Source organism: Lepus europaeus, chromosome 13 (genome assembly GCF_033115175.1).
Source record: "Lepus europaeus isolate LE1 chromosome 13, mLepTim1.pri, whole genome shotgun sequence".
NCBI classification, from domain to species: domain Eukaryota; kingdom Metazoa; phylum Chordata; class Mammalia; order Lagomorpha; family Leporidae; genus Lepus; species Lepus europaeus.
The window spans coordinates 89,786,929-89,812,294 of NC_084839.1; the positions used below are offsets into that span (position 1 = coordinate 89,786,929).

General features: G+C 48.9%; 1 protein-coding gene across 4 annotated transcripts in view; it reads left to right on the top strand.

Annotated features, from left to right (window-relative positions):
* The window catches only part of NPAS2 (neuronal PAS domain protein 2), a 177,425-nt gene that overhangs the window by 70,268 nt on the left and 81,791 nt on the right, over positions 1-25,366 (top strand). For 3 of the 4 annotated variants that reach the window (XM_062208782.1, XM_062208779.1, XM_062208783.1), the window contains exon 2: positions 9,137-9,190. In XM_062208782.1, the coding sequence (XP_062064766.1) occupies positions 9,159-9,190 (32 nt within the window). In that variant the 5' untranslated portion in view covers positions 9,137-9,158. Of the gene's footprint in view, positions 1-1,226; positions 1,442-9,136; positions 9,191-25,366 lie in introns of all 4 variants that reach the window. The other variant, XM_062208781.1, reaches the window with a different exon arrangement.

Genomic DNA, 25,366 nt, shown 5'->3' on the forward strand with positions numbered 1-25,366 from the left:
CCCTTGCAACAGAACAGGCTTCTGGTAGCCGTTACGGGGGAAATCCATGGTGATGCAGAGGGACCCCAGGGTCGGGATGGCTGAGCTGTGTTCAGGAAAAGACTCGACCAGAACGTCTTAGTTAAGGGGTGCTAAGAGAGAGAGGCTGAGTTGTGATTCTGGTGCTCCCTGAACATGGGCCAGCAAACTACTGTCTGGAACCAGATCCAGCCCACGGTCAGGTCTTGTAAAGAAAGTTTGATTGCACGGCCAGCGCTGTGGCACAGTAGGTTGATCCTCCACCTGCGGCACTGGCATCCCATATGGACGCCGGTTCAAGTCCCGGCTGCTCCTCTTCCGACCCAGCTCTCTGCTATGGCCTGGGAAAGCAGTAGAAGATGGCCCAAGTCCTTGGACCTCTGCACCCACATGGGAGACTGGGAAGAAGCTCCTGGCTCCTGGCTTCGGATCAGTGCAGCTCCTGTGGTTGCGGCCATCTGGGGAGTGAACCAACAGACGGAAGACCTCTCTCTCTCTCTGTCTCTCCCTCTCACTGTCTGTAACTCTGTTAATTAAATAAATCTTTTTTTTTTTTAAAAAAAAGACCCTTTTATAGAGCAGGTAGCTTTCTCTGGAGACCCCAGGAGTTAATTTCCACTTCCCAGGATGTCCCTGTCACCTGTCTCACTGCTGACACACTGTGGGCCCCAAGGCAGATGTCACACAAGAAAATAGTCACGAAGTCTCGTGCCAGTCGCCGTCCACCAAGGGCCAGAGTTCCAACCAGCTGTGGAGCAGGCGGCTGTCCATAGCCCTGGGGTGGACGTTTCGTCTGGGTCACGCCAGTGTCATTTGCAGGCCTCCCTTTTGTCCTTCTGTTCAATTAAAGTCCATAGATATTGACTGAGGGTGCACTAAATGAGGGACATTTCCTTCTCTCGCTTTTTCATGGCCTCACAACCACCCATCGTGTTGTCTTTGAGATATCACTAATCACTAGCAGGTTCTTTCCTGCAGGCAACAGCACCAGAACATGTATGTACATGCATGTGTGTGTCTTTCTACCACACCTCCATGTGCACACACATGCACACGCATGTGCACACACACCTTCCATACTTACTGGTAGACAGGCACAGTAATCTTGTTCCTCCCAAAGGCATTTTACCGGCTAATTACCAGTTTCGCCTGCTGGCCCTTTAACTCATGACCATTCCTGAATGTAATTTTATATTCATTTGTATCAGGAACTGTGCTGGGGCTTTCTCATGGATCCTGGAGTTTCTTCTTACAACCTGAAAAAGAGACTGAGAGAGTTTAAGAACAGCACACTGCACACGGTGTGTGGAAACTTCCAGAACATACTACTTAGAAGTGCGTCGACTGCCACCTGAGCGGGACGAGTTCAGCGCCCACAGTGACCGGTCGGCCCCAGGTGCTGGGAAGGGCACTTGGCCTCCAGGTATTCCTCTTGCAACCCCATCTGCCCTGGCTGACCAGGAGAACTAGCTTCAAACCAACCCAAACCCAAGAACATTCTACAACTACCCCTGGAAATTGTCAAGGAAGATCTGAGAAAGTAGTGTGGCCAGGAGGGGGTCTAAGGAGACAAATGAGTCACTGTTATGGGATATCCAGGATGAGTCCTGGAACAAAATGAGGGCATTCGACCAAAACTAAGAATACTTCGAGGCCAGCGTTTTGACATCCCATATCAGCGCTGGTTTGAGTCACGGCTGCTCCACTTCCGATCCGGCTCCTTGCTAATGGGCTTGGGAAAGCAATGGAACATGGCCCAAGCACCTGGACCCTTGCCACCCATATAGGAGACCTGGATGGAGTTCTATGCTCCTGGCTTCAGCTTGGCCCAGCCCTGGCTGTTGTGGCCATTTGGGGAGTGAACCATTAGGCAGGAGACTCTCTCTCTCTCTCTCTCTCTCTCTCTTTCTCTCTCTAACTCTCCCTCTACCTCCTCCCCTTTTTGCTCTGTAACTCTGCCTTTCAAATAAATAAATCTTGTAAAGAAAATCTGAATAAGGTTTGCATTTTGCTTCACAGTAATATATCATCATCAGCTCATAAATTGTGGCAAATGTACCATACTAATGTAAGATGTTAATGGTAGGAAAATTAAGTACAGGGTATATAGGAATTCTCTGTGCTGTCTTTGAAATGCTGTACATCTAAAATTGTTTTTAGAGTTGTGGGTTTTTTTTTAAGTTTATCCAGAGTATCAAGTCCACAGACACCAAGAGATGGGTGGAACAGAATAGAGAGTCTACCACTGCAGGTGTAACACCACACGCTATTCAGTGGAAGTACCAGTGCAATTCAGTAGGGAAAGAAAGGTCTTTTCCTTGGGTAATTGTGGAACAATTGAACATCCAGCTGGAGGGGAATGATCCTGGATGTCTGTCTTATACCACACATAAAATTTTATTTTTAGGAACCGGCGCTGTGGCACAGCAGGTTAACAACGTGGCCTGAAGCGCCGGCATCCCATATGGGCTCCAGTTCGAGACCTAGCTGCTCCACTTCCAATCCAGCTCTCTGCTATGGCCTGGGAAAGCAGTAGAAGATGGCCCAAGTCCTTAGGCCCCTACATCCGCCTGGGGGACCCAGAGAAGGCTCCTGGCTCCTGGCTTCAGATTGGCCAGCTGTGGCCTTTGCGGCCAACTGGGGAGTGAACCATTGGATGGAGGACCTCTCTTTCTCTCTCTCTCTCTCTCTCTGCCTCTCCTCTCTCTGTGTAACTCTGACTTTCAAATAAATAAATAAACTTAAAAAAAATTATTTTTAATGGATCAAAACATGAAAGCTAAAATGACAATTTCTGGAAGAAAACCTAAGGTAACTCTCCACAACATCAAGGTGGCAGAGACTTCTTAGGATCCCCAACCCATAAAGTAAAATGCTGATAAATCAGACTTGCTCAGGACTTACAACTGTTCATCAAGAGATACCATCAAAAAAGCAAAATGGGACGCCACAGGAAATGATCACAATTCATACATCTGACCAAGTCCTTGCATCCGGAAGAGAGAAACTTCTATAAATCTGTAACGATAAAGACCAAAAAGAAAGAAGGCAGGAAAAGTGGACGAAAGAATCAAGACACCTCGTGCAAGATGGCTGAGTAGCCAGTAACCCATGGGAGAAGACGCTCTGCAACCTAGGCTTCCGGGAATGCAGATTGATAGCCCAAGGAGATCCCACTACACACCCACTAGAGTAGACTGAAATCAACAAGACCAGCCATGCCTGGTCTTGGCAAGAATGTGGAGCTCCTGGACACTTGCAAACATGAAATTGTCCAGTCACTTGGAAAACAGCTCGGCATTTCTTAATAAAGCCAGCCTGTGGCCCCGCTATGGCCCAGCAGCTAAACTCCTGGGCGTGTACACGCCAGAGAAGCGCTGCTCACTTCCGCCCAGAGGCCTGTGTGCAGCCGATCGCTGGGAATGTTCGTTTTGACCACTAGCTGAAGGTGCTGTCTGCCAACTTTTTTTTGTTGCTGTTTTTCTTTTTTTACTACAATGTCACTGCTTTTCCCTTGTGATCAATACATATGTTGAGGGAGCTACTTTGAGACTATGCAAATATCCTGTTTCTCCTCAAACTTTTTCTCACCTTTTTTTTTTTTTAAATGTTTATTTGGAATTCAGAGAGAGAGAGAGAGAGAGAGAGAGAGAGAGAGCAATGGATGTCCCATCTAGTGATTCACTCCTCAAACGCCTGCAAAAGCCAGAGTTAGGTCAAGCCAAAACCCACAAAAACCAAGACAGGGCCAGGCCAAAGCCGGGAACTGGTAACTCAGTCTGAGTCTCTTACGTGGCTGGTAGGGACTCAACTACCTGAGCCTTTGCCTGCTGCCTCCCAGGGTACATGTCACCAGGAAGCTGCAATGATGAGCACAGCTGGAACTGGGCCCCAAGTATTCACATATGAGAGGCGGACGTCTGAAGTGGCAGCTTACCCATTGCATCAGATGCCCGCCCACTCCACTAATCTTAACACCGATTGGTGGATCTTGCCTGTGGCAGTGGTCGCCATGGTGTGCTGATGGTGATTTCTATTTCCCTTATTCCTTCTATAAGAATTGGAATTCTTCTATAAGGGAGAGCTGTCTCCCCACCTCCCTTTGTTGAATAACTAACTTTTATCCGTGAGAACTCATGAATACAGTCGGGCATCAGTTAATGACCAGGAGGGCTCCTGGGAACTGTGCCACTGGGTGATTTTTTTCTCATTGTGTGAACCACATAGGGAGCACTTACGTAAACCTTGTTGGTGTAGATCCGTCACTCTTGATGCAATCAGGACACATGGTTAAAAAACAAGATGAACCGGGGTTCTCACCAAGTTATTGGAAACTATTTTTAAAAATCTGTGCATAAAGTTCAAATTTTGCACCCAAATGAACTTTCAATTCTATTTTCCACAAACTTTTTGAAGTACCCACTGCCTTAGAGTAGCCGTTTTCTTTTATAAGTCAAAAGAGTATATTCTGACAAAATGATAAAATGTATAATACAGTGAATACATAACACATTAGTGGTCTTTTCTTTGCATTATCCTGTGCTATGTAGTGCACATCACTTGTGTGTATGCTTTTATTTTTAAGATTTATTTATTTATTTATTTATTTGAAAGGCAGAGTTACATAAAGAAGGAAAGGCAGAGGTCTTCCATCCTCTGGTTCACTCCCCAATTGGCTGCAACAGCCAGAGCTGAGCCGATCCAAAGCCAGGAGCCTGGAGCTTCTTCCAGTTCTCCCACGTGGATGCAGGGGCCCAAGGACATGGACCATCTTCCACTGCTTTCCCAGACCATAGCAGAGAGCTGGATCGGAAGTGGAGCAGCCAGGACTCGAACTGGCGGCCATATGGGATAACAGCACCGTAGGCAGCAGCTTTGCCCACAACGCCACAGCCCCATGTATATGCTTTGCTATGACTGGCAGTGCACCAGATTCGTGTAGACCATCATGAGTCATGCCATGTACCACGACTACTTAGGATGGCTACAAAGTTACTAAGTGATCGGAATTTCTCAGCTTCCTTATAATCGTAAGGCACCACTGTCTATGCAGCCCACCACTGATCGTCATCTACAGGTTATAATCAGTAGTATTGTTACTCTGTTTTTCAAACTATTCCAGGATTCCCTCTCAGCCTCTCTTTGCCTCTGGCTGTCATCATTATCATTGATCATTATTTCATGCACGATTAGCTGCCATGGGTAGATCCCTAGACATCAAATCTGGTCAGGTACTACAAAGTTTCAAAAGACTCTACAAAGGGTTTGCGTCTTAGGAAAATCCAAGAAAGCCAGAACTAGAAGAGCCCAGGGGTGCTGGTATGTTCCATATGCCCCATCACATGTCCCCACTGTCTTCCTGTCCCCAACACTCCCCTCGTGGACAGCATAAATAAGCTCCCGCCCCCACCTTCTGGCTAGGGCAGCAAATAGAAGACACACACATGAGACTGACGTGGCCACGACGAGGTGAGATTTACTCCTCTGTCTCTCTTCTTGGCTCCATCCAAGTTCTCTGCATCTGACCCAGGTTGGGAAATCATTTCCTCCTTGGGCTTCAGAGGGGTTAGCGGCGCTGACAGCTCTGCTGTGCCAACCCGAGGTGACTGCGCCATCCCTCTTGGTCTCCCCACCCTCCCATGGCACATCACGGCTTTGGCAGCAAGCCCTCCTCTCGTCCAAGCATCCTAACCACCCACCTGTTTGCTGTGGGGCTGCTGACTGATAAAGCCGGGGAGGTTCTGACTCCTGTAGACTCTCTGGCTCCCTGGAGTGGTAGCCACCGTTCACTCTGAGGGGTGAATCACATCAGCAGGTGCTTTCTCAGCCCCGGGCACACTCTCCTCTGGCCTCAGTTAAGCTCATTTTCTCTGGCACTCCATGCTCATAATAGAGCTGCTAGAATCCTTCTCCTTGGAAACTTTATAGTCACTGGGAAGAAAGAAGTATAGAAAGCCCTCGACCCGCCATGTTCAACTTCTAATTTTTCTGTTTCACAGTGATGCAAAAGTGATATGCATTGGACTTTGAATTTGACTTTGTCCTGGGCTAGTGCTATGGGGACCAATTGTGTCTGTCTCCCTCTTTGAAGGTTTATTTTTATTTATTTGAAAAGCAGAACACCAGTGTGTGTGTGGGGAGAGAGAGAGAGAGAGAGCATGCGCTTTTATCTGTTGCTTCACTCCCCAAATACCCACAACAGCTGGGGCTGTTCCAGGTTGAAGCCAGAAGCCCAGAACTCCATCCAGGCCTGCCATGTGGGGATGGCAGGGACCCACTTACTTGAGCCATGTCTGCTGCTTCCAAAAGTGGACATTAGCCAGAAACTGGATGGGAAGTGGAGGCAGGACTCAATGCCCGGCATTCAGTATGGGATGCAGGTGTCCTGAGTGGTAGCCTCCCCCACTATGCCACAGTGGATCTGCCACCATGCCTCTCCCTTGATGCTGGGTAGCTGCAGCTCCACTCAGTTCCAAGGTCCTCGAGGGAAACCACAGTGCTCTGCAGAGTGCTGCCACGTGCATCAGGCTAGGTAGAGTCAGAGAATTTTCCACTGAGGGTATTTCAGCTTACAACAGGTTTCTCACCCTCTAACCTCGGTTGTTCCTTCAATCTGGCCTCATAGGACTTCTTCCCTTTAATCCTCCTTCTCGCTTGCTTTTCACCCCCCTCCAGCTCTTCCGTATTATGTAGTTAACCAGTGACTCAAAACTACAAGAGAGATTTAGACCCATGCTCACGGCAGCAATTACTCCCAGCAGCCAAAAGGTGGAACAACCCGTGTCCATCAATGAGTGGATGGCGGAATAAACCAAGTGGGGCATATCCACACAATGGAAGATTACTGAGTTATTGAAGAGGAAGGCAATTCTGACACATACCCTAGCACAGATGAACCTTGAGGACGTTAGGCTAAAGGAAATAACCCAGCCCCAACAGGACAAATACTGTGTGACTCCACTGGCATGAGGTCCCTGGAGGAGTCGAATCCCTAGCAACAGAAAGTAGAATGGTGTTTGCCAACTGGCTGGAGTGAGTGAGGAGTGGGGATGGGTGACACATGGAGACAGATTGCCAGTTTTGCAAGATGAAAAGAGTTCTGGGCATGGGTGCTGGTGATGATTGCACAAGAACACAGATGTGCTTAGCGCCACTGAACTGTGCACTTACACATGGTTGGGATGGTGACTTTTATTACGTGTGCTTCATACTCCACAATTGTTTTTAAAAATGTCATCCACACGGCAAGACAGCGGAGAGGACAACACAGGGAGGATGTGGAAGTATCCGTGGCAGGTGCTCCCAGGGGACTCATCTACCTGGTGCCTTGTCTTCACATCAGGAGCAGATCAGCCAAAAAGGCTCAGACAGGGCTCAAGTGTGAGGGCCCTCAGGGCAGGGACCTGGGATTGTTGAGGAAGCAGGGGAAGTGGGCATAAATCAGGCTTTATGGGCTCAGGAAGTGTTTAAGGATAAACAGATATAAATCAGAGTCATTGTGGTTGCTAAAGAATAGCTATTAGTCATTTTCAGATGTTTTGTGGATGACGAAGCAACCCCAGTCATCCCATCAGGATCGCAGAATCGCAGGCACCCCAGCTCTCCTTGAACCTGCTCTGACCAAGGGCTCCGGGGAGGGGGACACGGCTCGGCTGGGTCCTCGCTGCTGCCTTGGGCACTTGGGCAGCCACGGCTCCCCTGGGACCATAGGCCTGGTGTAGAGCCTCACGAAGCAAATTGATGTCGTATTTCTCGTATCATAAAGATTTGCGCAGATTCCATCTGGAACACATTTTCAGCACAGGCCTATTGGCAGATGTGTGAACCCCTCTTCAATCGCAATGCAAACCTCAGCTCCTGAGTGGCGTTTCTTGGGAGTCTGTCCCTACTCACAGCTGCCATGTACTCACTGGGGCGTGGATGGTAACAGGTGCTCGGGCAGCAGAATTCTTCCTTGCTTGGGCTCGGACCTGTGCCCATGCACACGGGGTGACCCCAAATCTCAAAACTGAGTTATCTCAGAGAAAATTCATTGACTCCATTAAAAACCACACTTAAAACTTGACGTTTCAAGAGTAACTTCTGGACTCCGGAGTTCTGACTTGAGACCCTCAGAGTCTGGGAGCAGACGTGTGTGGCAGTAGTGACCCAGCTTTTCTGAGGTCCCCAGCCCATCTCAGTCACACTGGGCCCTCTCAGCCATGGCCACCTGCCTCCAGGTGCCCCCAGCAGGCTCTGTCACACTGCAAGTGGTTCTTCTTGATGTCCTGGCTGGACAGGGAGCATCCAGACAGGCGAGACCCTGGGGTATGTGTGAGTGAGAGAAGGAAACCCAGGCTTGCCTTCGGCAGAAGAGAAAACTGTTCAGTGGGCCTGAGAGGCGTTGAGCCGGTTGCCTGGGAGAGCAGAGGCTCCGGGCGATGACGTAGCCCCTGGTGGCTTGGGGCTGCGAGAACATTCCTGGATCGTTAGTTCATCTTCCACATCTGTGTGCCTTTACTGTCTAGGGAAGTATAAATTCCTTAAGGGGAAGGCATGGGTTCCACTCCTTTGGGGCTGATCCCTCAAGGCCACATGTCAGAGGGCTTACACCTGCATGTGAATGGGCAGAGAAAGAAATACCATCTTTCAGAATGTGGTGCCAATTGGCGTCTGCAGTGTCACGCACGGAGCCCAGGCTTCCACTAGGAGGCGCTGGCTCGCTCGTTGCAGGCATGAGAAAAGCAGATGTTGCTTCGTTGAACTGGGGCTCCATGGCCATTCTCAAAGTTTGGTCCTGGGATCACAAGATCAAAACCTTTTTTCACGATCGCATGAACACATTTTTTAAACACCCATTCTCTGATTTCTAGGAGCCGCTGGACATCTGATGATTGCACCTGTCTGAGGCCTTGTGCAATGAATGCTTGTGCATTCAAACATTTCTCAGGTTTAACTCCCGTATGCCAAAGCACCTAAATAAATGTTGAGAGCAGAAAAAAAACGGCTGGGACCATAGTGTTTGAGGACAGCTGGGCGAAAGCGCGTGGGTTACCCAAGACCCAAATGGTGACAACCAGCAAGACCTGGAAGCAGACAGCAGCCACCTGATCGCTCTTATTGATTTATGTCTTTGCAGAACAAACTGCGTAGAAAATCTAATGGATGAAGATGAGAAAGACAGAGCGAAGAGGTAAGCAGGAGCCGCAGCCCTGGGCCTGGGTCTCTGGCTGAACCTCGCTCGCCTTCATACTGCTTTACAAAAAGCCCCAGCGGGACAGGTAGCCGGGGGACGTGTCTCCACACACTGTGCCCTTGGAGTGTTGCAAGGCCCCGTGAAAACCTTTTAGAGCTGTTCCTTCAGTCTTGCTCCTTACCATCCGGGGCTTGCGTGTCGTCTGTGTCTTGAACGTGCCTGTAAATGAGCCCTTGTCAACTCCAGGCCTCTTGCCAAGGCCTCTAGTGACTGAGTCCAGGACAGACGCTGCTCAGCGAGGCAACGGATTGCAGCCAAACTGGCCAGGGTTCAAGTTCTGGGTCTGTCTTCGGGGAGCCCCCTAGCTTTGGAGAGTGGTCGTTAGCCCATACCCAGCATGCGTTAATTCTACCCGCTACCCTCCACCCCATATGACCTCAGCTTCCTCACCTGCGACAGGGAGACACCATAGCCACCTTGCACTGAGAAACACCAGCCTGGTAGCTGCTGTCTTGGAGGTCTTCCAACCCTGTGTGTGTGTTTATTCCTTCGTTGTACACTTATTGGATCCCTGCCAGATAGGAGGCAGAGTCACAAGATGAAGTCTGATGCTTGAAGGTCAAGAGCGCCCGAAGGTCATCACTTCTGAATGATTTGTCCAACGCAGCAATTACTGTGCTAGGCCCTGGGGAAGCAAGGATGAGTGAGAAGCCCCCCCACCTCCCATGCACAGGTGCATGGAGCCGACTGGGAGAGCCCTGCAGGTGTTCAGGGTGCAGGGCGACAGAGCTCAGCAGTAGAGCCACAGCAACATGGAGTAGGCCCGTCTCACAGGGGATGGGGCTTCTCCCTCCAGGCTTGGCCCCTTTGGTCTCTGCCACTGCTTGCGTGTGGCGGGAAACTGTGGGTTCTGGAATGGCCCATGCTGAATCTGCATGGCTGTAGGCTTTGCCCACGTCCCATCACGGGACCCAGTGCTTGGTTGTCACTTGCCAATGATGGAGCCCTCTGGGGTCCCCTAGCTCAGTGGCTCCAGGGTGGCTGTCCTCCCATGTAACCCGGGGAAACAGCCATGCTAACCAAACTCCAGTCACTGCAGAACTTCTAAAGATTTGCCTCTTGGGCACAGGGGCTCTGCACTGCCAAAAACTCACCCAGTTGATGTTTTGGAACTCAGCCAGGAAATACACTGAGTAGCTCTTTTAAGGATTTTTTTCTTTATTTTGTTAAATCTGAGAGACAGAGTCCCATCTGTTTGTTCACACCCCAACCCCTGCAGTGGTTGGAGCCAAGCCGAGTCAAAGCCAGGAGCCAGGTCCTCAACCCAGGTCTCTCACGTGGGAGCCTGCACCCAATGACTTGAGCCTCCCCAGTGTCTGCATGAGCAGGAAGCTAGAGTCGGGAGCCAGAGGCAGGGTTCGAACTGGTACCGCAAGCAGCCGCTTAACCTCTAGGTGCAACTCCTGTGCCTACCATCCCCCCCCCCCCTTTTAAATATTGATCATTGTGGCAGGTCTTCAAAAAGTCTGTAGGAAATGTGTATAATGAGGGAAAAAAATCTATGCATGGGTTTTTGCACCAAAATTAACTTACTTTTAATTCCATTTCCACGAACTTTTTGAAGTACTTTCATAGCTGTATGTAAAAATGTACATTTTACAGTTATACAGGAATCATTTCTAATATTTTTATTTCTATATGGGAATACTGCTAGTATTCTTTTTAATTTTTATTTTTTAAATATTTATTTATTTATTTGAAAGAGTTACACAAAGGAGAGGCAGAGAGAGAGAAAGGTCTTCCATCCGCTGGTTCCTCCCCAGTTGGCCGCAACAGCTGGAGCTGCACCGATCCGAAGCCAGGAACCAGGAGCTTCTTCCAGGTCTCCCACGTGGGTGCAGGGGCCCAAGGACTTGAACCATCTTCCTCTGCTTTCCCAGGCCATAGCAGAGAGCTGGATCAGAAGTGGAGCAGCCAGAACTCGAACCAGTGCCCATATGGGATGCCGGCACTGCAGGCGCTGACTTTACCCACTACACCACAGTGCCAGCCCCCCTCTCTCTCTCTTTTTTATTTATTTATTTGAGAGGTAGAGAGAGAGACAGAGAGAAACAGAGAGAGAGAGAGAGAGAGAGGTCTTCCTTCTGTTGATTCACCCCCCAAATGACCACCACAGCCAGAGCTGCGCCGATCCGCAGCCAGGAGCCAGGTGCATCCTCCTGGTCTCCCATGCGGGTGCAGGGCCCAAGCACTTGGGCCATCCTCCACTGCACTCCCGGGCCACAGCAGAGAGCTGGACTGGAAGAGGAGCAACCGGGACTAGAACCGGTGCCCATATGGGATGCCGGCGCCGCAGGTGGAGGATTAACCAAGTGAGCCACGGCGCCGGCCCCTCTATTTTTTATTTTTTAAAGGCAGAGTTTTGGGGGTGGGGGAGAGAAACAGAGAAATCTTCCATCTGCTGATTCACTCCCCCAAATGGCAGCAACAGCCAGAGCTGGGCTGATCCAAAGCCAGGAGCCAGAGGTTAAGAAGCTGCATCTGAGTCCCCCATGTGGGTCAGGGGCTCAAGCACTCGGGTCATCTTCTGCAGCTTTCCCAGGTGCATTAGCAGGGAGCTGGATCAGAAGTGGAGCCGCAGGACACAAAGTGGTGCCCATCTGGGATGCTGGTGCGACAGATGACAGCTTCACTGGCTACACCATAGTGAAAATATTCTTATTAGCAATAATGTAGAGAGGAGCAGTCATTGGAAGCCTCCTGTATGCCCCAGTACATAGCCACAGTACTGAGTTAAGTACTTTATTATGCATTACCTCGTATCATCTCCTCAACACTCCTTTGAGCTGTGAATCATTGTTGTGCCCATTTGACAGATGAGACAAGGAAGCCTTGACAGGTCAATTAACTTGGCAGAGATCAGAAAGCTTTAAAAGTAGCCATTGAGAAATTAAATACAAACTTCCTGAACCTCAGACTCTCCTCCCTCTCCCCCTCCCCTCCCCTTTCCCCTCCCCCCACCCTCCTCACGCAGACCACAAAGAGATTGTCTTCATACAAGAACAAATCCGATCTCTCTGGCAGGCCTGGGCTAAGCCTTGACTTCCAGTGTGACTTTGGAGTCTGTGGGAATTTAACTCTTGCTATTAACATCCGTCATATCGCTTTCTTGACTTCTTGACTCCCAGCCCTGTCTCTCCACCGCGTGGCTTACTTCTAAATCAAGACAACATCAGAATACTTACCTAGCCTCTGCCATACCCAGAGATCACCAGCATAGACACACCTAGTGATCAGGCAGGTGTTTGGCTAGAGGTGCCTGCATCTCCCCTGGGAGTGCCTGGGATCCGTTCCCATCTCTGCTCTGGACTCCAGCTTCCTGTTAATGTCTGCCCTGAGAAACAGCAGAGTTGGGTCCCTGCCACCGACACAGGAGACCTGGGTTACATTTGCAGCGCCCAGCATCAGCCCTGGCCCAGCTGTAGCCATTTGCAGGTATCTGGGAAATGACCCAGCAGATGGGAGTGTGCTTTCTCTCAAAGAAATAAGTAAACATCAGTGCTTGGAAATCAGTCGGCTTGTGGCAGTTTCCCGTCACTCGTTCCCACCCCCATTGCTTTGGACCCCAAGGGTAGACTCTCTCAAACTTCTCCTTTGCACAGATGTCCAAGCAGCAAGGCTGCAAGCCTGTACCACTCTAGCTCTGAGAGGGGGAAATGGGTTTATTTATTTAATTTTCAAAGATTTATTTATTTATTTGAAAGGCAGAGTTACAGAGACACAGAGGCAGAGAGAGAGGGAGAGAGAGAGAGAGAGAGAGGTGTTCCATCTGCTGGTTCCCTCCCCAGATGATGGCAACAGCCAGAGCTGAGCTGATCCGAAGCCAGGAGCTTCTTCAAGGTCTCCCATGCAGGTGCAGGGGCCCAAGGACTTGGGCCGTCTTGCACTGCTTTCCCAGGCCATAGCAGAGAGCTGGATCAGAAGTGGAGCTGCCGAGACTCAAACCAGCGCCCATAGGGGATGCCGGCACTGCAGGCGGCGGGTCTACCCACTACACCATGGCACCGGCCTGGGGAAATAGGTTCAGAATGTTTGGCAGTACCCAGATCTCTGCCCACACAGCAGCCATGATGCAAGACCCTCATAACCTGGGGAAGTACACAAACCCAACCTTGAGATTAAATCTGTTTCACAGCATCTGGCTTTGCAGGCTTTATAGCAGCAACATGGGAGGCCCTCCCCCAGCCTACCTGGAGGCCCGCCATGAGTTGCCTCCACGCACACGGTGTCTTTCATGAGATTAGAAATATTTAGCTTGAGATCAAAACTCTCATTGTCTCCAGAAAACGTGCTTTGTGTGAGGCAAGGCTCTGAACGCTTTAGGGAATTCATGGTGTATTTGGGTCGTTTGATCAAGGAGTCTGAGTGACAGCGCGGATCCACTTCCTTCCGTGAATTTTCCATGGAAACCCGGTGAGTGTAAAGGAGTGTCTGTTGTGTGTTCAGAACTGTGTGCTGTTGTTCTTTAGGGAAGACGCAAACGCGTGGTGTTTGTACTCAAGAAGGGAGGACTTTGACAGAAAGACATTTGGCTCCCAGGATAAGGAAGCTCAGAGTTTACCATTTTGAGTCCCAGTTGTAAGCGTGTCTTTTTTTTTTTTTTAAGATTTATTAATTTATTTGAAAGTCGGAGTTACACAGAGAGAGAAGGAGAGGCAGAAAGAGAGAGAGAGGTCTTCCATCCACTGGTTCGCTCCACAATTGCCTGCAATGGCTGGAGCTGCACTGATCCAAAGCCAGGAGTTTCTTCCAGGTCTCCCACATGGGTTCAGGGACCCAAGGACTTGGGTCATCCTCTACTGCTTTCCCAGGCCATAGCAGAGAGCTGGAGCGGAAGTGGAGCAGCTGGGACTTGAACCAGCGCCCATATGGGATGCTGGCACTTCAGGCGGCAGCTTTACTTGCTACTACAGTGCCGGCCCCAAGTGTGTCTTTCTAATTCTGATGCAAGGTAGTGCTCTGGGCTCTGTGTACGTGTGTGTGTGTGTGTGTGGTATAGCAGGAAGTTGCACAGGCTTAGAACCACACAGCCCTGGTTTGATCCCTGCCACTCTTATTCCCCATTGTCGGACACAGGATTAAGCCACTTTCAGTCTCTGTTTCTTCCTCTACACCATGGAGGGGTGGTAGAAGCACCTTCCTCCTGGAGCTATTGTGGGACGCAACGGAGCTGTGTGAGAGCTCCTGGCAGGGCACAGGGTAGTAGGACAAACCCAGGGAGCCATGGCAATGCGCCTGTCAGTAGCTCTCCCGGCCTTATGTCCACCCCCTCAAGGCAAGTTAATATTAGCTCCATTTGATGGATGGCAAGCCTGTGGCTCAGCCAGCCAGTGGCAGCCAGGGATTCAAATTCAGGCATCAGTTTCTAGAGTCTGGGCTCCTATCAGCTTCTATGGCATTCAGTAAACGGAAGCTGCTCCTTTTTTTTTTTTTTTTTTTGCTTTGAGAGACAAGGGGAGAGCTCTTATCCACCAGCTCACTCCCCAAATGCCTGCAATACCCTGGGGGCTGAACTCCATCCAGGACTGCCTTGTGGGTGGCAGGGACCCAGCCCAAATGCAGGCTCTCCAGTGTGGGATGCAGGCAGGCATCCCCAGCAGCATCTTCGCCGCTGCCCCAAACTCCTGCCCCCTTGCACCCTGCTCTGTTCTCGGTTTGCTTCACCATGGGCCATGGGGCCGCCACAAGAGACACCGATAGGAATTCTCACTTTCCAGAGGAAGCAGGTGTCTTTGCGTTTGTAGCCCTGTAAACCATGGTTTGCTCCGTTTCTGGGTAGAAATGAACACCTGTTCCCAGTATTAAATGAGTCCACTGATAAAACGCCTCGGACAAGACGAGAGGGAGGAACCCAGATACAGCTAAGGAGAAGCCTAGAGCTTGTCATTGGGTAGAAGCAGGTGTTTTAGAAGGAAGGGCTGGTTCTTCCGGTCCCCCAGGGTAAAGGAAATGGACAGAGGGTGGTTGGCTGATGTGAGTGGTAAGGCAAGGAGCAGCTATGGAAGGGGGGATGCACAGCATTGTCCTGGCCACAGAGAGCTTTCTGATGAGTTAGAGAGGCATTTGCAAAAACAAGCGTAAAGGAGAGAACCCGTAGCCTCCGGTCTGGGTTAACCAGAGCTGGGATGGTGATGCAGATTTGCAAGTTGACCCTTCTCAGCCAACTGCTCCCGCAGGGAGAGGAGTATGGTTAAGAGGAGAGACTCAGCTTGCTTCATTCACATCCTTTCTTTGGCCCATCCTTGAAGACTGTGGCCGCCTTGGAGGATGTGAGCTCCGTGCATGCTGGCAGAGGGGCCCCTGCTCACGGCCGCCATGCACAATGGCAGAGTCTGGCCGCCCTGTGCACTGTGTGTGGGTGTTCCCAGCTGGAACCCGTTGTGCTGGTTTTGCCGTGGTCTTCTCTCCTAGGCTTTGGACTGGGCTGTCCGCCCGTCACCATAGGCTTCGACGTAGAGAAAACATGGCAGTCCAAGAAATACTGTGAGCATCCCTCTTTGTTCTGTTGGGGATCAAGGTGGCAGCAGGCACCCTGGGAACAGGGGTAGGAACAGGACACAGGATTCAGCGACGTTCCCCTGTAGCTTCCAGATGAACGATTCTGCTCTCAGAACACGGGAGACATAGAACTGTACCTGGATGCAGAATGCTAATTCGTCTCGTGTCCCCGCAGACAGCAGAATGGAAAAGGAGTCTTCCCCTTTTCATTAGCCTCCACCCTGCTGGGCTCCGTGGGCTGGCTAAGAAGAGTTGTTGTCAGAGGAGAAATTGTGTATCTAACCAGGCCTGGAAACTGGGAGGATTCTCAGTTCAGGGAGGCTCTTGGTGGGTGGAGGCTGTGAGGCAAAGGGCAATTTACTCGAAGCACCTTTTCATATTTTCGATGGAAAACGGGTGATCCAACCACCCACCATCTTGAAAATGCGGCCTTTCTTTAGACAAGGCTAAATACTCCTTTTTCGGATCTGGGTAATGAGTTCCAAAGGAACGAGCCCCAGATAAATGCTGCCCACGGAACGGTTAACTAAGACTCACTGTGAAATTAGGCTGGCTTCCCACGGGGCCCAACATGTTCTCTGATAACGGTGGTTAAGAGTGAAGATGCACCTGTTGCATCGAGGGAGAGAAGAATGGTGCCTGCTGTGCTCTGTCGCCCCGCCCGCCTCACAAGGCCCCTGCAGCAGAAGCCACACGGCGCTCCAGGAGATGAGGCGCCCTGGCTGACCCCTCCTGCCCGACCTGGGCTGGCTTTTCTCCTCTCACACTCAGAGGGTCTCTCCTTGCCTAAGGCTTTGAGCCCAGTGGAGCCTTATCTTCCACGCTCCCTGAGTTACAGAAATGAGGTTGAACCTGTCCCGGGGATGCAGCCCAGGCATGGGGGATGCTGCACTGACCTTGGGTGAACCCTGCTTTAAGCCAGAGTTATCCAAGATGTGTCCTGGGGGATAGGAACCCCAGGAACTGCCCCCCAAATAAGATTGGACTGTGCTGTTGACAGTTTAAAGAAGTCTCAGGGCCCCTTAAAAGTGTAAGACTGCAGTTAGCAAATAAACACATAAAAATCTGCTCGATTTTATGTATCCCTGCATTAAAAAATATTTACCTGGGGAAAAAGAAACAATGCAACAACAAAAATAAACTTCCCTGGCCTTGGTCCCCGCACTTTCTTCAAATAATTCTTCTTGCTTTTCCATGGAAGATGGACCAGCATCGTCTTCTGCAGTAGATACATTGAACCTACTCCTATCATTCTTTTTTAAAAAATATTTATTTGATTTATTTGAAAGAGTTACGGAGAGAGAGAGGTTTTCCATCTGATGGTTCACTCCCCAGATGACAGCAACAGCCAGAGCTGAGCTGATCCAAAGCCAGGAGCCACGTGCTTCTTCCAGGTCTCCCAAACAAGTGCAGGGGCCCAAGGACTTGGGCCATCTTCTGCTGCTTTCCCAGGCCACAGCAGAGAGCTGGATAGGAAGTGGAGCAGCTAGGGCTTGAACCGGTGTCCATATGGGATGTCAGCACTGCAGGCAGCAGCCTCACCTGCTACTCCACAGTGCCAGCCCCTAGTGAGTCTTTATTTCAGGCATCAGCATTTAGGGTACCTGTTGCTATGCAATAAATTCCCCCAAAATCTCAGAGCAGAATTTTGCATATGAATCTTCTACCAGGGCAGGGGTTGGCAGGGAGTGCTCATGTCTTCCCATGAGGAATCAGGCTGGCTCACACACAGTGGGCTCACGCACACTCTCATGTCTGGTAGTGGATGCTGGCTGTCAGCAGGCACTGTGGTTTTCCATGTGGGGGTGTGGATTCCTTACAACGTGTGCTTGGGTTCTAGAGCAAGCGTCATGAGAGAGAGAGAGAGAGAGAGCACATCTCCCCTCGATGCCCAGCAAGCAGTGTTGCTGCCGCACTCCTAGAAGCACATCCCCAGCACCAGCTGGCATTCACAGGCCAGGGAATTAGAACCCACTCTTTGGGGGAGGACTTCCGGAGACCTTAAAGCTTTGCCTTGAAATCACCATGGCAATGTCTTCAGTCTTGTGTGAGAGGAAACGGAGCCCAGTGGAGGTGGGAGTGCCTTGCCCTCCCTCCCCTGGTGTGGGTAGCAGAACCAGGAAAGCGGTTCTATTGGATTCATGGAAGTCCACGATGATATGCAACGATTGCTTCCTAGTGGCACTCACATCAGAGTGAGCTGGGCCCGTCCAGTTCATCAGCACCCAGAAATAGGTTTCTTTTTTTTTTTTTTTTTTTTTTTGACAGGCAGAGTTAGACAATGAGAGAGAGAGAGACAGAGAGAAAGGTCTTCCTTTTCTGTTGGTTCACCCCCCAATGGCTGCTGCGGCCGGCGCACCACGCTGATCCGAAGCCAGGAGCCAGGTGCTTCTCCTGGTCTCCCATGTGGGTGCAGGGCCCAAGCACTTGGGCCATCCTCCACTGCACTCCTGGGCCACAGCAGAGAGCTGGCCTGGAAGAGGGGCAACCGGGACAGAATCCGGCGCCCCGACCAGGACTGAACTCAGGGTGCCAGCGCCGCAGGTGGAGGATTAGCCTAGTGAGCCGCGGCGCTGGCCCAGAAATAGGTTTCATCAAGAGTTGCCTGTAACCATCGATCTTATCCCACTCACTTCCCTGCAAGAGGGTCTTCATTACAGCCCCTGTGTTCAGGATCTGGGCTGCCACTCTTTGATTTCGATGGATCTTTTACGGATGCATTTAAAGAGGATGAAACAACGCCTGGGGATTCTGCATCTCAGTAAGGTGGAATCAGCTTACTTCCTCTTGTCCGTCGTTCTGAGCATGGAGTGAATAGTAGTGGGCAGACAGGGAAAGTACCAGAATCGGAAGCCCCAGAGAATGAGAAATGTGTTCCCCACCATGCAGGATCCTGTGGTCCACACTCAGAGCAGCTCCCGGTGCAGAAGTGGGCCTCTGCTGCACGCACAGCCAGGACCAGGAGCAGCCCCCCAGCAGGAACAGGGTCTCCTAACACTCAGATCGAATGAGGGGAGAGCTGCCTGGCCCGATCCTCTCCTCCATTTCCATGTGCCCTGTGAGCAAGCCCCTGATGCTGGTGTGGCAGCGGGGACTCCTCAGAATGCTGAGGGAGGGACGCTGGCTCTCCAAGCAGAGGACCTGTCATGCCAAGAGGATGGGATGAAACCCCATTGCTTTTCTACCCCCTTTCTCTGTCCCGCTTCTGCCAGGCCCCAGCTGGAGGTACGATATAGAAAGGATCAGGCAGAGCACGATACATAAAGAACTCCAGGGGTGAGGAGGGATCGGGAATCAGAGGTATTGGGAAAAAACTCAGAGAGACAGGCGCTCGGGGTGGTGACCCTGTTAAGTTGGTTGTGTGTTCCTGGCTCATCCCCAGGAGTACGTGTGTGTGTACGTATGTGTCTGATCTTGGGCCGTGCACCCAAGGTCCAAGACTGGCCACAAGGGACAGGTCTATTTTTTTTTTTTTTTGACAGGGCAGAGTTAGATAGAGAGAGAGACAGAGAGAAAGGTCTTCCTTTTTCCGTTGGTTCACCCCCCAAAGTGGCTGCTATGGCCGGCGCACAGCACTGCGCCCATCTGAAGCCAAGAGCCAGGTGCTTCCTCCTGGTCTCGCTCGCATGGGGTGCAGGGCCCAAGGACTTGGGCCATCCTTCACTGCATTCCCGGGCCACAGCAGAGAGCTGGCCTGGAAGAGGGGCAACCGGGACAGAATCCGGCGCCCCGACCGGGACTAGAACCTGGGGTGCCAGCGCCGCTGGCGGAGGATTAGCCTAGTGAGCTGCGGCGCCGGCCAAGGGCCAGGTCTAAATGGCACTCTGCATTTCTCATCAGAAGCCTACTGAGAGTAGCACAGTGTTTTTAAAGGGTCAAATGAGAACAACTGTTAAACCAGACTTCTCTTTATCCATGAACTATGTCCAATGAAAATATCCTTTAGCAACGAGGTTGAAATGAAGGTGTTCCCCCAAAAAGGAAAATTTCTTGTCTTTTGACCTGCTTTGAAAGTTACTGAAGTTTTTCCTGCAGAAAGGAAATGATCCCAGATGGAAACTTGGGATATGGGGAAGAAGAGAAGAACCCTCAAAGTGGAAAATATCTGGCAAACAGAATAATTAGCCTGAAATTTTCAAAACTGCCATAGTCTGATGGAGTATCGAGTATATGTGCAGGGGTCTTCAAAGGGTTTGTGCAAAATACATCTGCAGTCTTCTGGGGACAAAAAAAAACTATGCATGAATTTCAAATCTTTTTGCACCAAAATAAACTTATCTTTTAGTTGCATTTTCCAGAAGTTTTTGAAGTGCTCGTTCATAGGCGGTATATACAACAGCTGCGGTGCAGAGGCTGGGGGGCCGGGGTCGGGCAGGGTCCGGAGGGCAGTGTGTACATTCCACCTGCAGCAGTGAGCTGTTCTAGGTGAGCTCTGAGAAGCCGAGTTGCACTGTATCCCAGTTCCTGGAGTTACTACTGCAAATTAGACAAAGAAATACAGAGCCAAAAATGACAGTAGTTAGGCCGGCGCCATGGCTCAACAGGCTAATCCTCCGCCTTGCAGCGCCGGCACACCGGGTTCTAGTCCCAGTTGGGGCGCCGGATTCTGTCCCGGTTGCCCCTCTTCCAGGCCAGCTCTCTGCTGTGGCCCAGGAGTGCAGTGGAGGATGGCCCAAGTGCTTGGGCCCTGCACCCCATGGGAGACCAGGAGAAGCACCTGGCTCCTGGCTTCGGATCAGCGCAGTGCGCTGGCCGCAGCGCGCCGGCCACGGCGGCCATTGGAGGGTGAACCAACGGCAAAGGAAGACCTTTCTCTCTGTCTCTCTCTCTCACTGTGCACTCTGCCTGTCAAAAAAAAAAAAAAAAAAAAATGACAGTAGCTAAAGAGAATACTAGAAAATATTTTAAAAATCCAAAACAAAGCAAGAAAGGGGAACCAGAAACACTAACAGCAAATATGCAAAGAACAAACCAACAGAAAACATGTGGCGCAATGAGACATACATCCAAGCTTGCAAACAATTACCTCAAATGAAAATTATCTAAATCTGCCAACTAAAAGTTTGTCAAAATGGATTGTTTATAACCTAACTAATACTATCCATGAGACATTAATCTCAAATATTATACAGGTAGATTAAAGCTATGAAAAATAATATACCACACAAGCACCTACTTTTAAAAAGCCACAGTGATTATATTAATATAAAATGAAGTAGACTTTAGAGCAAAGAACATTACTAGGAACAGAGAATAACATTATATAATGATTTTTAAAATGTTCTTATTTATTTATTTGAAAGTCAGAGATACAGGGAGAAAGAGAGAAAGTTATCTTCCATTTGCTAGATCAATCACCAAGTGGCTACAATGGCTAAGGCTGGGCCAGACTGAAGCCAGGAGCCAGGAGCTTCATCTGGGCTTCCCATGTGGGTACAGGGTCCCAACCACTTTAGCCATCCTCCGCAGCTTTTCCTAGGCCATTAGGCAGGAGTTGGATTGGAAGTGGAGCAGCTGGGACTCGAACCAGTGCCCATATGGGTAGCTGACGTCACAGGTGGTGGCTTTACCTGCTACACGATGCTAGCCCCTACATAATGATTTTTAAAAGTCAGTTCTCCAGTTTTGTTGTTGTTGTTGTGCAACTTGTTGAACTCTTTACTCAGTAAAGAGTTGGTCTTCTGTGTATAAAATTAATGAAAATGGATCATAATGGAGAATGGGACTGGGGATAGGAGAGGGAGGAGGAGGAGGGGTGAGAGTGTGGGTGGGAGGGCGGGTATGGTGCCAAGAATCACTGTATTCCTAGAGTTGTACTTGTGAAATGCATGAAGTTTGGGTTCCTTAAATAAAAGGAGATTGCTATCTCCAAGAAGAGATAGCAATTCTAAGTGTGTATTCACCTAAAAACAAAACAGGTGTAGCAAAACTTGAAGAACCGAAATAAGTTCTTAATATGCCTTGTAATACAACTAGATCAGAACTCAACAAGGATATGGAAGAACTGAAAGAAATACTACTAACAACATTTATGGAACACATCACCCAGTAGCAGAACCCACATATTTTCAAATCCTTCTTCATAAAATAATTGTAAAGCTATCCAGATGAACTGAAATTAAATTAGAAAGATAGCAAGAAAAAATATATACCAAACTTGGAAATTAACAAGCTTCCAAGTAATGATGAATCAAAAAGAAATTCTCAAAGAATATTAGAAAATAGAATGAAGGCCGGCGCCGTGGCTCAATAGGCTAATCCTCCGCCTTGCGGCGCCGGCACACCGGGTTCTAGTCCCGGTCGGGGCACCGATCCTGTCCCGGTTGCCCCTCTTCCAGGCCAGCTCTCTGCTGTGGCCAGGGAGTGCAGTGGAGGATGGCCCAAGTGTTTGGGCTCTGCACCCCATGGGAGACCAGGAGAAGCACCTGGCTCCTGCCATCGGAACAGCGCGGTGCGCCGGCCGCAGCGCGCTACCGCGGCGGCCATTAGAGGGTGAACCAACAGCAAAGGAAGACCTTTCTCTCTGTCTCTCTCTCTCTCACTGTCCACTCTGCCTGTTAAAAAATAAAAAAAAATAAAAAAAGAAAAAAAGAAAATAGAATGAAAATACAAACTTTCAAAGTTTGTAGACTGTAACTAAATGTTTAAAGGGAAATCTTCAACATTAAATACTTATTGGAAAAGAAGAAAGATCTGAAATCTACAATAAACTTCCACCCTAATAAGCTAGAAAGAGAAGATCAAAAGAAACTCATAGCAACAAGGATGAAAATAATAGATGTGAGAGCAGGATGTGAGAGCAGGTATCCACAAGACTGAAAACAGAAGAATGTTAGAGAAAATCAGTTAAACCGAAAGGTTATTCTTTGAAAGGTTAATAAAACTGATAAGTCTGGGGCCTATGTCCTGGCTCACTTGGTTAATCCTCCACCTGCGGTGCCGGCATCCCATAAAACAGAGAGAGAAAGGTCTTCCTTCCGTTGGTTCACCCCCCAGGTGGCTGCTATGGCAGTGCACCACACTGATCTGAAACCAAGAGCCAGGAGCTTCCTCCTGGTCTCCCATGTGGGTGCAGGGCCCAAGGACTTGGGCCATCCTCCACTGCCTTCCCGGGCCACAGCAGAGAGCTGGACTGGAAGAGGAGCAACCGGGACTAGAACCCCGGGGTGCCGGTGCCGCAGGCTGAGGATTAGCCTAGTGAGCCATGGCACTGGCCCAGGAAAGGAATTTGAAAACAATTAACATCTATTCATGAAATAAAAATCAGTACTCAATGAAAATGGACCATAAATCTAAATGTAAAATGCGTGAAACTCTTAGAAAAAAACACAAGAGAAAATCTTTTTGGTCTGAATTTAGGAAAGAGTTTCTAGACTTGAAAACAAAAGCACAATCCATAGGAGGAAAAAAATTGTTTAAAAACTTTCTCTGTGAAAGATACCATTAATAGAATAAAAAGACAAGCTACAGTTTTGAAGAAAACATTGGCAAATCACATATCTGATAAAAGACTTGTATCCAGAATATATACAATTCTCAGAACTAAATAGCAAGGAAATAACCCAATTTAAAAATAGGGAAAAAGATGAATGGATGCTTCCTCAAAGAGAGTACACAGATACAAAAACATACATGAAAGTGTGTTCAGCATTAGTAGCCATTAGATACAAATTAAAGCTCCAACTAAAATTTAAAGTATTGATAACACTCAGTCTTGAAGGTGTGGAACAACTGGGTCACTTGTAAAAGAGGGCTTCACAAAGTTTGTGGTAAGACAGTGTGATAAGATCCTGCTGCAAGGTAGATGCTTAATGATGTCCCAACAGAACTCACTCAGTTGTCCTTGTTAGGTGAGAGGGATGAGCAGGAGCAGTGTTGGGGTACAGAAGGACTCTGGGGAAACGTTCCCTGAGGTTCCCTGCCAAAGCTTTGGCCACCTTTCTCAAAACACTCTCCTGTCAGTAGATGTTGCCAGACATTGGCCTTCCAAAAATTCAGTAAGAACAATGTCTTGAGTATCCCCCCAGAAATGAAGCCATGATCTTTACTCTTGGCTGATATATACTTTTGCTTTGACTGAACAATTTCCGTCTCTTGGTAGCCGTTGCTTTGATTGTATTTTGTCTTTTGCATTGTACTGGTAATGCCATATTCTGTTTCCTGTTCCACGTCTTCAAAGAAATGCTTCAGGGTCTTTATCCCACTTGTTTAAAATTTGCATTCAAACCCTTGCTCTTGTCTGAAACTGATCTGGGCATAGCAGTTTTGGTACCCATTGAGCAAAAAGATGACTCAACATTGATTATTCAACCAGGATCATGTAAGCTGAACCACTTAAGATGTCTGTGCTGTTGGCTGTTGTTTCTGCTGTTAGTCACTAGTCCTTTTCAACCAGGGCTTGAACAACATTAATTTATCCTTGCAACCTGATGTGCATGGCCAGCCTCTGCCGGCTTCCTCTTTATTTGATCTTAGCCAAAAGGCCGAGAAGCAATTGCTGGCTTCATCTTCAACATCAACTTGTCTTTCTGAAAATGAACTACCCATTTGTAAACTGCTGATTTCTTTGGGCATTGTTCCCGTGTTCATAAAGCATCAGTGATTTCACTATTCTTCTGCCCAAGCATCTTCATAAATCTGATGTTTGCTCTTGCTTCAATTTCAGCAGAATTTATGTTGCTCTGTTTGGGGCTGTTTTCAAACTGATGACTCATCCTTCTTGATGCTGCAAACTAGATCCTATTTAGAAGTGTTATAACAAGTTAGTATGAGTTTCTTTTGGTGCAAAAAAAATGAAACAACATGCATAGTTTTTTCATAGAACATATTTTATTTATTTATTTATTTATTTGAAAAGCAGAGATACAGAGAGAGAGAGAGAAGGAGAAACAGAGAGATCTTCCATCTGCTGATTCACTCCCTAAATGGCCACAATGACCAGGGCTGGACCAAGAGCTTCTTCCAGGTTGCGCACATGAGTGCAAGGGCCCAAGCACTTGGGTCATCTTCTGCTGCTTTCCCAGGCCATAGCATGGAGCTGGATTGGAAGTGGAGCAGCTGGGACTCGAACTGGTGCCCTCATGGGATGCCGGCACTGAAGGCAGAGGCTTAACCTTCTATGCTACAGTGCCATAGTATATATTTTCTGTGAACTTTTGGAAGACTTCTTGTATGTTGCTGGTGGGAAGGTAAAATGGCACAGCCACTCTGGAAAACAGTTTGACAACTTCTTATAAAATTATTCAGATATTGTACATGTGACACAACCATCCTGCTCTTGGATTATTTACATCAGAGCCTTGGAAACTTAAATTCCTACAAAAACCTCTACAGAAATGTTAACAGCAGCTCTATTCATAATCACCAACACCAGAAATAAACCCAAATTTCCTTCAGCAAGTGAGAGGACAAAACAGCTGTGACAAATTCACACAGTTGGAAACTGCTCAATAATAAGAAAGCAAAGGTGTTAGGCGCCATGACTTAGATGAAAAAGGCTTAGTAGACAAAGCTAGGACTCCAAGGGTTACTGGTGGTCTGACGGTATTTATATGACATTCCAGAAAAGAGAGGCAGATGCTCCTCGACTTGGGCTGAAATTACAACCCAATAAAC